At 40.4% G+C, this 17,138-nt stretch overlaps 5 protein-coding genes across 5 annotated transcripts; 2 read left to right on the forward strand and 3 right to left on the reverse strand.

The window, feature by feature from the left end:
• Positions 1–365: 365 nt before the first annotated feature.
• ONS95_010511 (uncharacterized protein) lies at positions 366–1,722 on the reverse strand (the record flags this gene model as incomplete). The annotated part of the gene is made up of 2 exons (XM_058504112.1): positions 366–826; positions 909–1,722. 2 exons carry the CDS (start codon positions 1,720–1,722, stop codon positions 366–368), a joined length of 1,275 nt encoding a protein of 424 aa, XP_058360825.1.
• Positions 1,723–2,066: 344 nt separating this feature from the next.
• ONS95_010512 (uncharacterized protein) lies at positions 2,067–3,431 on the forward strand (the record flags this gene model as incomplete). Its single annotated transcript, XM_058504113.1, has 3 exons — positions 2,067–2,138; positions 2,197–2,914; positions 2,971–3,431. 3 exons carry the CDS (start codon positions 2,067–2,069, stop codon positions 3,429–3,431), a joined length of 1,251 nt encoding a protein of 416 aa, XP_058360826.1.
• Positions 3,432–3,731: 300 nt separating this feature from the next.
• ONS95_010513 (uncharacterized protein) lies at positions 3,732–4,387 on the reverse strand (the record flags this gene model as incomplete). The annotated part of the gene is made up of 2 exons (XM_058504114.1): positions 3,732–3,869; positions 3,923–4,387. 2 exons carry the CDS (start codon positions 4,385–4,387, stop codon positions 3,732–3,734), a joined length of 603 nt encoding a protein of 200 aa, XP_058360827.1.
• Positions 4,388–7,018: 2,631 nt separating this feature from the next.
• ONS95_010514 (uncharacterized protein) lies at positions 7,019–8,203 on the reverse strand (the record flags this gene model as incomplete). The annotated part of the gene is made up of 5 exons (XM_058504115.1): positions 7,019–7,231; positions 7,293–7,403; positions 7,458–7,579; positions 7,640–7,765; positions 7,816–8,203. 5 exons carry the CDS (start codon positions 8,201–8,203, stop codon positions 7,019–7,021), a joined length of 960 nt encoding a protein of 319 aa, XP_058360828.1.
• Positions 8,204–8,782: 579 nt separating this feature from the next.
• Positions 8,783–9,745, forward strand: ONS95_010515 (uncharacterized protein; the record flags this gene model as incomplete). Its single annotated transcript, XM_058504116.1, has 5 exons — positions 8,783–8,993; positions 9,043–9,177; positions 9,245–9,454; positions 9,516–9,550; positions 9,602–9,745. The coding sequence occupies 5 exons, from the start codon at positions 8,783–8,785 to the stop codon at positions 9,743–9,745; spliced, it is 735 nt and encodes a 244-aa protein (XP_058360829.1).
• Positions 9,746–17,138: the final 7,393 nt, after the last annotated feature.

A 17,138-nucleotide genomic window follows, 5' to 3' on the forward strand; every position in this document is an offset into this window, starting at 1 on the left:
AAAACGGCGTTCAAAGCGAGGACTGAGGGCGGGGAGGGCAGATACATGGGTAGAATACCGCAAAGAAAATGGGGAGGTTGAGATCGCAAGAAGACACTAGTTGGAACGTCTTTAAAGAAAGCAATTAATGTACTATAGAATAAGTCGCGCGTTCCATTAGGCTTCCCTAGTATGATTGCATCGTACAGTTTCCCTCTCCCCAGACCATTGTACTTTGAAGAGAAAAAGAATCCTTCCCCACAAAAGAGTTCGCCGCACAATACTAATAACCAAATCTAGCTTCTAAAAACTCGGCTCCCTATTATTTGTAGTCCGTGGAATTTACGAGGCTGATATATTACATTACACAAAAGAACAGCACCGGCTCAGGCTTGATTCTCCTTTAAAAATCGCTCCAGAACCTCTTCCGCAACTTCCTTTTCCCGTTCCATTGTCTTCCTGCTCCTTTGCTTAATAATAACCTCATTGGAAAGCATATCAGGGCAAATCATATCCAGGAGCGTATACAAGCGAGACAAGGGTTCGATTCCTTCGAGCGTACTGGGCCTCTCTGCATCAACATCTGCGAGTTGACTGTCCCACATCTCTGCTATGTCCCATCTAACGCTTCGAGATGAAATAGGTAGGGGAGAGGGGAAACCGTGTAAAAGGGCGTGCCGTAACGAAACACGGTCTGGGTCCTGCTCGTAAGGACCCGGAAACCGAGCGTAGCACTTATGAAAAGACCGCAATATCTCATCTGCTGCCAAGCCAATCTGGGCCCAGTCAAAGTCAAGGATGGCGGTAATTTGACCAGCTTCTTTGTCAAACAAGAAGTTATTCATAGCTGTGAATTAAACGTTCTCGGATTAGTCTATCGGATTTACATGAGAAGGGAGCAGAGGCTGGAAGGTAGCAACTGAACGTACTGAAATCTCCATGAACAAGTCGCTTCTTCTCAGTGTTGATACCTTGCAGCATTCGATCAACATTTTTGGTGATAAACCTCTCCAGCTTGGCCCGAGTGTCTTTGGTTGTCCAACCACGAATAATAGGACTCTTGTCGGCAGCAGCAAGTTGTTCATACAGGACGCCCTTCACCAGCATTGAATATGTCGTGAAAGGTCCGCAGGGAAAGACCGTAAGTGGCCCACTGACGATATTGCCGTCACTGCCAAAATCCAGACCACCGAATCCTTGGATGCTCTCTGGCAGCTCATACTGCTGCATGGCCCTAACAATATCCGCAACTTCCTTCAGAGTTTTGTTTTTGTCATCCGAGCTCATATCTTCGAAATTTGCATCGAGCGGAGTGCCTCTCATGTGTTCCATCAGAATCCAACCCTGATCTTTCGCAGCACTTGCCCAGCCATAGACGGTGGGGACAATCTGTCGAGGGGCGAGGGCTTTGCGGGCGAGAGACATTGCTGCAACCTCATTTTGTACTCGATTCTGATCGTTGAGTCCCGCGGCAGCATTGCTGAGGCGCATGACGACATGCTGAGCAGAATCGGGAATCGCAACGGTACCGGGTTGGGCAGCCGGCGCGTCGAGCACTGTTCTGCGTTGGGACGAGGGGAAAGTAGAACGAGAGAGTTTCACGCGGTAGACGAAATTGTTGTAGGGGAACATGCATTGCGGATCATATTCGATTGGGTCAATGGCAACGGTACTCAATCCATACTGCTGTTGAATTGTAGTTCGAATGAAGTCGAGCCGTTGCTCGAAGTTGGTGTGGTTCATTGATGATCTGCTTTATCCCTACGATAAGGTAGGTAACGGGATGGAATTGGAGGGTGGGGTGATATGATGTAAGTTAAGGCTGTCTTGTGGAGCTTGCAAAAGCCAGTTTGTAAGTGTAGTGAAAGAGTGAAAGCGGAAGAGAGGGAAAAATTATTGATGCGTTCCGAGTAACAGCGCTAAACCTTATTTTCACTCCTTCAAGACTTTCAACACCCTGCGGAGAACAAACAGGGCCTAGTGCGCACCCACTGCTTCTCCTATAAGATTCATCTTTTATCTGCATTCACGGTCGGCCCGTCCTTGCAGGCAACTGCCAAAGAAAAAACCCCACACTCAATTTCAGCATGGCTGAAAGCACCGCCGAGCACAGACAGCGCTTCATCATTAATCTGATGCGAGATGGATTCGGACGTCAGGTATATCACAAGCTTCCTTACCACTTAGGGCTTACATTTGACTTTTGTACTATTGTAGGTGCTAGGCATTAGCAGGCTGGGCCGGGACTCGAACAACTTCGCCCACCTAGTCGAGCTCGCCGATTCAGTCTGCCAGCCCGCAACATCATCACCGACAGGTTTCAAGCCAGGAACATCCAGTCTGCTAGCAGGGACTACCAAAGTGGTCATTCGACTATCCAATCCCCAGGCAATGCTAAACGAGGATGTCCGAGTACAGAACGAGGTAGCTGCGATGTGCTTGATGAGACAGGCCCTCTCCACCTACCAAGACAGACTAATTCCCAACACTTATGCCTGGTGTCCGTCAGTAGAGGGGTACGGATGGATCCTTCAGGAGTATATGGCTGGCACCCAACTCGACAAAGAATTTCACGGCCTAGACAGAGACCATCAGCAGGATATCCTTCATCAGATCGCCGACGTATTCAAGCTGATCCAGAGCTACTCTCTTCCAAAGTCAGTTAAAGGTTACGGAGGGCTTTCTTTCAACGAATCTGGCGAAATTGTCACCGGACCGACGACAATCCCGTGTGGTGGACCATTTTCCGAATTTCACGAGATGTACACGCAGATGCTCCGCCGACAGCTGATCGAGTCTGATACTTCGGAGCGGATCGCAGGGTGGCGCCGGAACCATCTCAGGGACCGTCTGGAGCGCTTTGTAACAAATGGGATTGCAAAGCAAGTCGCGGAGAATTCCATCGCTCGTCAGACATTGGTTCATGGTGATTTTAGTTCGTCTATGTCCGAGTCAAGCAATGAAAATCAACACAGGCTGACCACGCGTTAGATACATTTAATATGTTATTTGATCCGACATCAAATCGTTTGACGGCGCTCCTTGATTTTGATTTATCTCATATCGCTACCCCAGCAGATGAGTACTTCTACTCATTCCGAACGGTGGGCGCTTTGTTAGCTGGTCCTTTCGAAGAAGGCGACGAAGGGCAACTTCGCCGGTGCCTCCTCGATGGGTTCGATGGGAATAATCTTCCTCAGAACGGTAGGAAGGTGGATTTTGAGATCGCTCAGATGATGGACAAGGAATTTGTTCGCGCTGGTGTGCTTAGACCCGTGGATATTCAGGGTGCTGGAGAGCTTGCGGGGCTGAAATGGTTTCTTGAAGACGTCTCGCCTCCATACTTCTTCATGTCGCGGTGGCTGGAACACATGGAACCCCAGAAAGTCGACGAAATAAAGACAAGCATCGAAGAAAATCTTGGAAAGTACCTGGAAAGATGGGGATTCTGAGGGTTCTGAGGCCTGGCTGGTGTATCACGCTTTGGGATACCCGGAAGATCTTCACACAAATGGTTCAGATTGAAAGCTATCTCCGTGCTCATTATAGTTACGTTCAACGTATTAACGAATTTCCTTAGGCCGAACAAGGTGCTTGCAATAGAACACTATTATCTCAAAGAGCGAGGTTCCCAGAAATCTCAAATACAACCATTTCACAAAAGAAGACGTGAGTCCCATCATAAATTCAGGAAAATGAAACTTCCTGTCCTCCTAACGATCGGCAGCCCTCGTCATCCAGTCCTCGCAGTATCACAGATGGAGAAATCGAGCCACGGCACTCATAAACCCACTTCCATGCATCATCTGGGTCCCCGACGCGAGAGTGATGAGGTGCTCATGGTGTATGGGCGAGTAATCGAGCTTGAGGTACTCAGGGCCCAACGGAACCTAATGGGATGCGTTAGCATATTTCTCGACAGTGAATAAGTCTCCTGCCCTACCCAGAAATGGAGCCTCATGTCGACGTCATTCTTGTTGCCAGGCTTGTAGCTCGAAACCCAGTCACTTCGGGTGCTCGTGTCGTCAACATTCTTGTTGCCAGGCTTGTAGCTCGAAACCCAGTCACTTCGGGTGCTCGTGTCGTCAACATTCTTGTTGCCAGGCTTGTAGCTCGAAACCCAGTCACTTCGGGTGCTCGTGTCGTCAACATTCTTGTTGGCAGGCTTGTAGCTCGAAACCCAGTCAGTTCGGGTGCTCGTGTCGTCGACATTCTTGTTGCCAGGCTTGTAGCTCGAAACCCAGTCAGTTCGGGTGCTCGTGTCGTCGACATTCTTGTTGCCAGGCTTGTAGCTCGAAACCCAGTCAGTTCGGGTGCTCGTGTCGTCGACATTCTTGTTTCCGCTGGGCATAGGGGACGCCATGGCGGAAACTCCAAGAGCTAAGATAACGAACTCCTTGAAAAACATCATAGAATTTGGCTGATAGCTAGTAGGATTCGAGTTGGCAATAACCTTGTTGCGGTTTGGGTCTCAACTTCTGATCGCACACCCAACTTAATTATTATACCTGAACATAATGAGAAGCTCTCCACCATACCCCGCGCCTCTCTCTACGCTTTCGAACACGGAAATTTTTGCCGAGAACCTGCACACATCCTCTTTTCCAGCTTCTAGCAAATGATAAGACTGTCCGCTTCTATCGATGATCAATAGATGCAGCCGGGCGTGGGATGGGCTAACAAGAGCGCTTATCGTGCACAACCACTCACCACCCTAGCAAGAAAATGGGGAGGCTCGCCCTTTTTTGCCGTGCATGCGAGTCTCTCTTTGTGTATCAGACAAATTCTATTCTGCACTCTTCTTCCAACAGCACCAACATTGATATGCAATGCAATGCATCGACAGAATTTTCACCCTGTTTTAACATAACCTCGATCTACCACTCAAGCTTCGATCCCGCGACAGCGATCGGCCTTTGAGCCAATTCGTTTTGGTCGAGACACGAGCTTGAGCTCAGCATATGCGCCTTTATGTATATTTTTTATCATGAATAACACTTGCCCTCTTCGGACGATGTTAAAAAAGATTCGCATGCCACAAGCAAACCAGAACAATGTACTTAGCCCACCTGAATGTACGTCTCAATTCCACTATACTATTAGCTGTGTTAGAATACGTCCCGTGCTAATTGGGTGTGCAATTAGTATTACCTCACGATCCAGCACATACAGATTGTGGCCTGATCTATGCCAAGCCGTTGGGAAACAATTGGGAGATGGTGACGGGCGTGGGTGTTCATTGGAGGAGTCTAGGTGCGGCCCTGCATTGTTGAAGTATGCGAGGACGGTAAAGACTTCCATTGTGGTCTTTACCCCGATGCTATCCAAGCTCTCAAATCCTCAACCAGCCTGGAGCAGGGTCATCTGCCACATAACACACGCTGCCACGCAAAAGTCAACGGGACTAGAATCATCAGTTAGTGTCACCGACGACGGGCTCAACTGGGACGATCGCTGCCTGACCATAAGTGTCCAAAAATTAGTGCTCCTATGCATTCGATTTTTGCCTTCGATTTCGAATGTAAGTCTCTGTTGCAACGCTACGATTTATCCAGGGTATCTACACGAAGTAGGAGGGCTAGTATTTTCCATGCTGTTGATCACTGCTGGTCACTACTCCCTTCATTCTTGGGTCTGACAATGGAGTCTCCAAGATAGATCTTCGCCGGGGGGTTCTAACCAGTAGCATCGATACGATTTCTTGCTCAGTATCTCAATTTTTCAAGTCCGACTTTGCAGGAATTAGATTCGTACGATTAGCAGGCTTTATAAGACATATTTTACCTGGATATTTAGGTTACACGAGGGTCTTACAACGTCCGTGAGCTCTCGAATTGTGGATATAAATCGAGCATTGGATTAGAATAAGATTATAAACTATCACTCTTGAGCCTGTTTGCTCTGTTTGCACGCTTTTAATCGTAAAGTCATAGTCAACTCCAGGCCGCACAGAGCTTTTACCCTGCTACTTGGCGGACCCATTGTCAGACCCAAGAATAAAGGGAGTGGTGGCGCTGACGGTTAAAATCTTGAGCTTCAACGATTATGCAGTAATCTCCGCAGATAGCTGCTTGCCTTTACCCCAGAGGAAGCTCTCAATACAGCGGTGCCTCAAGCAAGTGGTTAAGCCTCTCATCTGCTAGTTCCATGCCATGATCCTAGAATCAACATTCGAGTCTCAAGCAGCCTCGCCAACAACAAACCCCCATGGGCACTGCGACGCACGCACGGAGCTGGGAGCCAACATGCGGGTCTTCTACGGCCTGACGGCCTGACCAACAATAAAAACGCATGCGCCCTGCTCTGCGCCGCATGCACATGGCTCTGTTGGTATGTCTTCAACGGCAATTAAACGATCACTGTCACTGCATCGTTGGTGACGAGACAATGAGATGCGCGAATTCAACCGCTTGAAGCTTTGGCATGGGGTGGGCCCCCACAGTGGATCGGATGCAATCGATGGAGTTCCGAGATCGAATAATATCGAAAGTCGAATGGGGCCTGCTAGGCAACAGTGACATAGAGTTGATCGGCATTCGTTTATTCCTCTTCCGCTATCGAGTCACCGCTGGATGAGGTTGAGGGCCGAGTGGAGTGAGGCTACTTGCCCTTCAGTACAGCACATGTGGTGGTTTGGGGTCAACGAGTACATTTCCAAAACGAGCATCGTCGCCGCAAAAGGTCCGTTATTATGGTCATTACAGGCGGAATTACCTGCAGTGGCCCTCCGAACAAGCATATCAAGATAAATGTCTCAATAGAATATCCACTAATTATCCTATTCCAGTCCGTAAGCGATGGGTTGGTGCTCATCACGACTCACCTTTGGTATGGAGGTGGAAATCGCTGTCAACTCTTTCAATTGCTTACGATGGTTCATATGAAGATAATAAGGGAAAACAGCAGCATCTAACCGGTTTGCATTGGCTTTGTCCCACCACGGAGAAGGTAAATCTTGTAAACAATTCATAAACATAGCTAAAGTTATGGAAATCTCGCTCGGTCATCTTGATATCATATAATCGGCATAGCAGCATAATCATGCCCCAGGCGAGTATTGATATGAGCCCCAACCGAGTGGATCATCTGTCACAACAGTATCAAAATCCACTTCCAAAGAGATCTGTCTCTGCAGCGCCCACCTCTGTACGGCGGAGAAGTCACGGCAGCCATGAAGAACCTCGGCTACAGCTTTCGGTTTCTCGTCCATAGATCGACGAGCGAACGTCAATGGGGCAACATCACTAGAGCACTATTGTAATTTATGTAGATAAGTCGTTGGCCTGTTTCTCTTTTCACGTTGGGTTGCTCACCATAATGCTTTGCCTGATATGGTCGACGCAATGATCAAGATGCTCTATCCCCAATGAGTCGTCATTGTTAGACATGTCAACTTCTCCGTACAAGCCGCGTCTTACGAGGTTCTGAAATGTATGAGCAACTCATCAAACAGAGTGGGAGGATGCAAATCTACTTACCAGACAGTGTAAGAGATGAAAAACAGAGAGCTGCACAACATAGCCTCCTTTGTCTCCTGGAATTGGCAAAGTTTTGTTTGGCATTGGACGGGCTTCTTCAGTGCTTATCCTTGTGATTCCAACTTCTAATTGTTAGCAAAATGGAGCCCGTCGGAGCTGCCGCGGCTGAGCAAGGGCCGTACAATTGTAGAGGCTTTCCCATAGCTTGTTGTTAAGCTCATTTGGCTGACCTTGAAATGGAGACTGCTCTATTCCAAATCCACTCGAAAAAACGACTTTATTGTTACGTAATATAGTTGAAGCAGGTGCTGTGAGGATCAGAATGGTTTCCGCAACTGCGGTTAGATTGGATACTTACAGTAAGGCGCATGACTGAATCCATCGTGGGCTGCGAGTGAAAGTAGAAGATTCATGTTCAAAAACATTGAGAGAATCAGCCCTGATGAGACGGCATACATCCTCCGGTATCTAAGCCTTTGAAGGGCTCTCTTGATGTCTTTCGAGTCATCGCTTGAAGAATCAAGCCTCCCCAATGGGATACTCTCCTCTGCTGATGCTACAAGTGCGTATCTTGGATAAGCCATCTTGCTGATGTCGAATCGGTGAGAAATATTTGTTTGAGAAGAAGGGGGACAGTAAGAGGTTGCAAAATTCGCACTGCATTGGAGGGTGGGAGAAAGCGTTAGTTTGTGTCTAAGAAGCAACATTTCCTCATACAAATCTCCGGTTGCGAGCCTCCCGACCATTTACGCTCTCATTACCTGACATCTACAGCTGTTCTTGTTTACTTGTGCTAAGCCCAATCGAGTTATATTAAGGTAAGTATAGTGCCAAGCGTATACTCTTCCTCCCCTGTTAAATGTGAAGTTTTGCGGGTCGGAAGCCTGCAACTGGATTCTTGAATGGCCGAAGGGCCTGGTTGAGCTTAAAGCACGAGCTAAAATCTGGTCTGTAGCAAAGACAAGGGCAGCTTTAGAGGTTTCTAGTGACCTGCCAGGGCTCGGAGCAGCTTGGTTATTAGATAGTCACCCTGGAAAGCTACCCACACTTTCTCCGGATTTCTAGAGATGCTCCAGGGGATGTCATGCAGGCGGTTGCAGGGTGGGTGTCCTTTCGTGATGACGGCTGTTCTTATTTGTGCCACGCACGACATTGTTACATGTGATTTCAGCTGAAGATCGAATCCTTCCAAAGTGCACATATCAATTCGACAGTTCTGCCAGGATTATCTCTCGCTCTTGGAAGTACTTCGAATGACTTTCTAGCATCTACTCCAGCTGCTTCTGCTGCTCAGACAACAACCCAACAATTTCGTGTGGACAGAGATGGCTTTCAGTTACGAAGAGCTCAGTGCTATTGAGCAGCCTGAGCTGCCTGACGATGTCGAAATCGCCAAAAGGCCAAATACAAGATACGATATATTGCACTGGCTCCTTCATGGCATTCTCCTTTCAGCTATTTTGACTCTCCTCATATGGGGTGGCATAAAGGCGGAGCCTGACAGCTCTGCCGGTGCAGGCTTCCAAAGAATATATTGTGAATGTCCCTACTCCATTTATATATATCTCAAATTGACTCTCTATAGCGCCGCTGTGGAACACTGTCGTCTACTCTCCCAAGATTTACGATCACGCGGACTTCGAGAGCAAAGGGTCTTCATCGCCATTCAAAGGCTATCCAATGCCAGAACTCGACCAAGCCTGGGCAGGAATTCTGAATCGTGAGAAACCTTCATTGCACCAAATAGACAGAGAAGACGCACCCTATTTTTCTAATCTCAATTGAAGATAGTCTGGTTTTGATAGATGAAGACGCGATGAACGCCCTAGGCCAGCCTACTCACAACGCCAAGAGATATGGAGACAAATACTTTGCCTACATCGACGTATTCCACCAACTCCATTGCTTAGATCTCGTACGGAAGTATATTTTCCGTGGATACTACCCTAGTTACATCGCTTTTCAAGATACTGAGGAGCGAATCTTATTTCACGTTGGTGAGTATCTGTGTGTCTTCCCATTTACAAGAGACAATGCTAATCTTTCCTGCTATATCAGACCACTGCATGGACATAATTCGACAGAAGATAATGGTGAGAAGCTCTTTGGCACCTCCGGGTATGAGGATCTGATTTTAGGAACAGTGTGATAGTGATATCGATGTGATCGTGTACACCGATCATGGCGATGAAGGAAAACAGCCAAAAGCTCGGTTTGACATTACGCACATGTGTCGTGATTTTGAGGCAATACAGCAGTGGACTTTCGATAATGCTTGGGATTTTTGAGATCAAATACTTGACCATATTTGCCCTGCATTATACCTTCTCTTTCGAAGGTCGCTTTGCCTGAGGCGTGGGCTACCTGTATCTATATGATTTCCAGGTGCTATCTTACCTAACTTGTGTGGATAATAGATGACTTGTGGACCGATTCTCAGTGCTCAATGCCCAAATAGAAACAACAAAGTTTGTGCACGGACCTCTTCCTCGGAACGTGAGGTTGAATCAGTAGGTTTGGAGAATATGTATTTGACAGAATTGCAGTTGCATAAGGAGCTACTACAGAGAGAGAGAATCTCTTATATAAAGGGGTAGCGTACTTAGTAGTACGGCCTATAGTACTGAGTCTACGCTTATAATCCCTATATTTCTAATAGTCCCCTTATTCTTTATATCTGTAGTAAATAGAGCCTTTTAAAGTAGTATAGCGCTAAATATTCCTAAAGTAACACTAGAGTATCGCTAAAGTATTACTAATAACTTATATTATATAAGGAGCCTCGATTATACTTTATTAACTCCTGTAATATACTAGCGTATATATAGTGCTTATATCTTCTGTTTTCCTAGGAGTTTAGTAACTTTATAGTATTAAAGTATATAAAATAATATAAGAGTATACCTAAATCGCTCTCTTATTAATAATCTCTTACTTCTACTACTCTTATTTACTTTTATTTATAGCTACCTTATACTTTCCTTTTATAGCTACTAAGATTTATTCTTTACTAGCTTTCTCTCTAGCCTCTAGGGTATATAAAAGTTATCCTCTTCTAGTTTTATTTCCTTTCCTTCTTCTTTTAACTGCGGAATAAGATTTATCTTAACTATTAGGTATAGTAGTTATATATTATTATTTTACTTAATTTATAAGTATATATTATTATTAAAGAAGGTATTTATTAAAGGACTAGTTTTCCGCGAAGAATATTCTATTTTTATAAGTTCTACTACTAGAAATAGCCTTAATTTATATAGGTTTACTATTAATTAGCTAACTATTATTAATCTTAGAGTTATTATTAGAGAATCAGTTATTATTAGGTAACCTTATATATATCTTATATTGTTTAAACGATTCTAAGAGTAAAGCTTTTATAAGAGTATCTGCTATATTATTATTACTTAGAACGTGTTTTACTACTAACTTATTATATAAAACTATATTATCTCGAATATAGAACTAGCGGATATCGATATACTTTGCTTTTAGATAGAATTTCCGTTCTTTTAAGAGAGATTCGGCTCTAGTGTTATTAAGATATAATATAAGAATTCGGGATAGCTTTATATTAAGGTCTTTCTATAGCTTAAGTAACTAAGCTATTTCTCTAGAGTTACTAGTAGTTATTATCTTAGAATCTAAGCTAGAGAGAGCTATAGACCTTTACCTATTAGTAGCCTAAGAGATTAGACTCCTATAGAACCTTACTATCTATCCTTAGAATAATTTCCTATTATATTCTATCCTTTACGTAATATCAGTCTAAATATCGAATATATCGTTGTTTAGCTTCCCCTTATATTCTATTCCTATTCTAAACGTTATTCTGTTACCTTTAGTACGCTATAAATATCGGAGAAGAGGTTTCATATCTTAGAGGTAAGATTTAAGGGGATTTAATATATACTACGCTAGCTAGCCTATTATATAGGTAATATTAAGTCATATGAAGTTCGAGAGGTATATTAGAGAGCTGATAATCTGCTAAAACAATAAGATCTCTTTAGGGGAGGCTAATATAATACCTTTATCTTTAGCTAACTCCCTAAGTACTATTCTAGCAGTTATAAGTAAGGTATTACCTCTAGCTGCAGCTATTCTAAACCTTTCTAGTAGCTTTTAAGTGTAAGCTATTTAATAAATCCGCAGAGTCTTATTCTTCTTATCCCTCTTAACTTATAGGCTGTTATAGTTATAGCACTAGTACAGTATCATACCAGCACCTTCCCCATTAGGTAGCGACTACCTTAAGTAGTACGCTTATTCCATAGGAATAATACATCCTTTTATAACCTCACTTACTATACTATAATAATAGTAGTAATTCCGAGTTTAATCTATACTATTAAAAACGGACTATAGGACTAGCTTAGGACTATCGCCCCGCGCTATTCACTATACGGAACCGTTGCTAAAAGGCCGCGGTGTTATTAAACGCACTACCCTATTACACTTAATTATTACTCGACTAGTAGTATTACTACTGCTATAAGCTAGTACTTTAATAAATTACAGATAGTAGAGAAAGAGAAACTTAAACTCTTTATAACGTTTATTATACTTACTTATTAACTACGATTTTTCCGGGAAACTAGGTATAAATCTGCTATAAATACTAATATATACTAAGATATAATCTAGAAGATTACTAAGAGGTTCCTACGTCAAATACTATAGGAGTAGGCCTGAAACCGCTCTCGATTAGTTTTAGTATAACTGTAAAACAGAGAAATAGCTCGCGATACTCCTTAGCTAGCGCTAAAATACCCTTAAGATTAAGTAGTAGATAAGCTAGCTCTTAGAGCGATAGTTAAAGACTTTACTAATAACACTAATAGGTTCTTTCTAAATATAGAATAAGAATAGCCGTGTTACTGCTCTATGATATTAATAGAAGATATTATACGTCCAGAAATACCTTTAAACATATAGAGCTAAAGTAGTAATAGAGCTATACTCCTAGTAGTAGGAGAAAGTAATAACTAATATATTCCGGTACTAACCCTAGAGATATAGTAAGAAATATTAGCCTTAATAGCGCGGATAATTATATAAGTATTAGACGAGAGAGACTAGCGCTAATAATAACACTTAAGTACCGCACTAAGCGGAGATAATAACTTTAATAACAACTAAAATCAACCTCCTTTGTAATTTAACCTAGTACCTCCTTAGCTAAATCGCAGTAATAATATAATAATCGACTTCCTCTCCTTAGATAGTATTTCCTAAAGATAGAATCTAGAAGATATCAGCTTCTTTAATCCTAATATACTTAATACTATAGATTATACTAGAAAAGCTATAATATAGTAGAATATCTTTCTTTTTATAAACTCTTTTTACTTTAACGCTATAGTAAGATAAGAGAGTATTATACGAGTAAACTTATAATCTTACTTCTATAGGTTAGTATAGCGCTAGTATACTAAGGAAATTAATAAAACTACGCGGTTAGCGTTCTAGTATACTCCGAATAGCATCGAACTATAGATAATATACTTATTAAAACGATTTAAAGACTCTATAGCTATAGTATTAAAAAAGCTTAATAAGGATAAGTATACTAAGACTAATACTAAAAAAGGTCGGGATATTAGAGGATAGGCTTCTATAGTAATCCGGCACGCTAAGGCGGCAGATATAGATAAAACTTATTAGTAGCTATCTACTATTTATAATAATCTTAACCCTAGGTTCCGTCTAATTATATACCGCCCTACTGAAATAACAATATTACTAAGGTATCTTAAAGACCTTATAGAGAAATAGGAAATATAGACTGAAAAGTTGTGATAAGACTGCCCTTACTTTATTATAAGATAAGACTAGCGACCTAGTAATAATAATTCTTATTTCCAGGACTATTAAAGCTCTTACAGCTTCCGTTCTTATTAGCCCTCCTATGTTTAGAACTAGGCCCGATTAAGTAATACTAATACCTAGAAGCAGACTCAGAGCTAGCTTAACTACCTGCTGCTACTAAAGTAGCGCTTAATATTACTATTATCCTAAGGCGAAAATATTATAGACGCACCTAAGTCCGAGTATAGCTAATTCAGACGATTTCGCTATAATAATAGTGCGAACTATATAATAGATTATATCGATATCACTAAAGAGTATAGTTTAGAGTATAATTAAGAACTAATTAAAGCTAGCTATATCGCTACTAAAACGTTCACTTAGCTAGAGCTATTAGCTAATACGCCGATAGAAAATAAAGATAGTGAAGCTAGCTATTTAGTAATCTTAAAGTAAGAGAAAGTCACTACTTATATTAAGTATACTTCTACCTTCCTATTAAGGAACTAAATATTTAAATATATCTTTAAAAACGACTATATACCTTATACTAACACCGCCGTAGATACGTAAGACTATCGCCCTAGAGTAGTAGAATAGCTATAAGTTATTTATAAGGAACCTTGTACTAAGCTGCTACTAGAACGCTTAGTAGGGTTTATATATATAAAGATAGACGTCTTATTTTAACTTAGCGATTTAGTGAAAACAATATATGTTAATACGAGTTATATACGCCTTTACGTCGCCGCCGTATAGCTCGTAAATTATCCTAACGTCAGATATAATAACACTATATCTACGATATTCTAAGGTATCTCTTAACTAGTAATAGTTATAAGATATACTACCTTCTTATTATACCTTCCTAGCACCTAATAAGGTATAAACGCGCTAGGTAAGATACAGGTTATAGCTTAGGTTATAGATAAATTAAAGCTAAGACTTCTTCTAAGTATCGAGTTTCTTTAGGCTACTAATGTTCTTATTAATATAAAGCTTAATACGATTACGTTGCGTAGCTACTAGGATCTAGTCTATCTAATAATAGTAAAGCCCCGCGGCCTACTAATTCAACGAAAACCGCGTCTAAGCTAATACTAGTCTAGCCATATTCCCGCTCACTGATCCTAATTAAATACGCTAATCTACTAGATAATTATATATACTTTTTCAAAGCTACGCTCTAGGGAGTATAAGATATAGTTATAGATAAAGCTCTTTTCATTATAGTAGTTAATATATTAGACGCTATAATAATTATTAATAAGCGCGCTTACCTTAGGCAGCTCACAGACTATATTAGTAATAAGGCTTTCCTCTCTACTAAAAGCGAGCTATATAATATTAATAACGAAGCCTCGCTAGAACCGCTTAATATTATAAGCTACCGAAAGATAATTATCTCTAAGCCTTATAATATACTAGAAATAGTACTAGATAATAGTATTTATATTTCATAAGATAATAAGGCCTTCGCTAAACAATTACGAGAACTAGCTAAGGAATTCTCTAAATACTAGATAGATCGAGGTCCCCTTAATATCTTAGAAGAAGATTATATACGTGTTAATCTCGTCCCTAGCTAGTAAAATATAAAAGTAGCTACTAAAGTATACCCGCTTAGCTTTAAATATAGAGCTACAGTTAATAAAGTCTTTAACGATCTTTATACTAAAGGCCTAATAGAATGGACTACTAAGCTTATACCTTTTAGTAATATAGTTTCTATATCGAAAGAGTAAGGAAATCCGATTAACTAGTTGTTAACTTATAGCTCCTTAATAAAGCTGCTGTACCTAACGCTTATCTAATGCCGCTCTAGTTAAATATAATCGATATACTCTAAGGTAAAAGCTATATTATAGTTATTAATAGTTCGAGTTTCTTCTATTAATTCCTTATCTATAAAAACAATCGCGATAAGTTTACTATCGTTAGTTATAGGGGTTAAGAATATTCTAATATCGTACTAATAGGTTTCCGAAATTCCGTATAATATATCTAGTAGTATATAGATAAAGTGCTATATTAATATCACGATTATACTAAAGTGTTTATAGATAATATTATTATTTTCTCTGATATAAACGAAATCTACTTAATATACTTATATATAGTCTTAGCTCTATTTCTTAAGCTTAAGCTATGCCTCTTACCTAAGAAGTCCTTTCTTAGTTATAAGTCAGTTGAACTCCTTAGCTATAAAGTTAATATATTTAGTATAGTAACAATAGAATAGTAAGTAGCTACTATATAAAAAATTAAATTTCCCTTAACGCTAAAAGCTCTTAAATAGTATATTAGTATAACTAGCTAGCTTTAGTCGTATTTACTATTATACGTGTAAACTGTTTAGTCGCTATAGGACTATAAGACCTAGCTCCTTAAATAAGAGCGGAGCGAGAGTAGAATAGCTATGAAGTCGAAGCGTAAAGGATTTATTACTTATATAAAATAAGACCTAATAAAAGCTAAATAGGAGTCCTTCTAAAAGCTCTAAGACTAGCTAACTTAAGGCCGCTTCCTTATATACTTCTCTCTAGAGCGACTTCTATTCTTTAACTTAGATACCTTTAATAAAAGAGGTTTTTCTCTTATAGTCTTCTACTTAAAGTATAGTATCGAGCTCCCTATGAATCTAGCTAAGCTAATATCCGGAATAATCGAGCCTATTTTATTTATAAGTAAGTTATATAGTACCTCCGAGAAATATTATAAATCTATAGAACTAGAAGTCGCTTACTTAGTATAAGTATACCGCTGCCTTCGCTTAATAATATAATTAAGCCGCTATAAAGTCCTAGTGCTTACTAACTACGTAGCGACGCGAGGTATATATAATTATACTTTATTAACGATATCCGATGTAAGTAGAGCTAACATAAGACTAGTCCACGCTTCTTAATACTTATCTTAATTTAATCTCGATATTCGCTACTACCCTAGCTGCTTAAATATCGTCCCTGATACCTTATCTTACTTTAACACGGACGAGCCGTAGGATATATCCTTAGATAATAAGCTTAATAATATCTTCCTTATAATAGAAGTTGTTATAAACTCTGAATTTAAGTAAAAGCTTTTAATAACACTCCCTAAAGATATAAAATTCACTAAAGTCTTACGACTCCTTAGCTTTAATACTACTAAGCCTCTTTTATAATTAGTAAAAAAGGATAACTACGCTATTTAAATTAAAAGCGGATTACTCTAATATATTACTAGAATAGAATAGCGCCTATACGTCCTAGAGTCATTAGTATAAGATATACTAGAATAGGCCTATGATAATAAGTACTACTTTAGTATTAGACGAACAGCTTATAAGCTCTAGAAATTCTATATTCCCCGCTTATATAAGTATCTTAAGGAATATATCAGAAATTATCCTATATATCTGCTTAACGCGACTTTATAGTATTATCCTTATAGTAAAATAGAACCTATTCACGTGCCGCTAATACTATTCTATATAATCGTAGTAGACTTTATTCTAGTACTGCCTAGTATTCTCGTAATTAGCTTATAGGGACTACCTAGCTTTAACTAGTTTAACTATATAATAACTTAATATTATAAATTTAGTAATAGACTTCTCTTTATCTTAGGCTATAACACGTATAAGGCCGGAGACTAAGCGGAAATCTACTTTATTATATAGCTATTACTTAACTAAGGCGTTTTAAAAGAAATAATTTCCGATAAGAATAGTAAATTCCTCTTAGCGTTTTAAATAAGAATCTTTAAGTTGCTTAATATAAAGCTTCTTATAATAATAGCGTAGTATTAATAAGCTAATAGAGCGGTCGAGTAGCGTAACTAAGAAGTCGAAATCAGTATTCGTTTTTATATCTTTACTTACCCTAA

The sequence above is a fragment of the Cadophora gregata genome (genome assembly GCF_030347475.1).
Source record: "Cadophora gregata isolate MNR1 chromosome Unknown scaffold_4, whole genome shotgun sequence".
In the NCBI taxonomy this organism is placed as follows: Eukaryota; Fungi; Ascomycota; class Leotiomycetes; order Helotiales; family Ploettnerulaceae; genus Cadophora; species Cadophora gregata.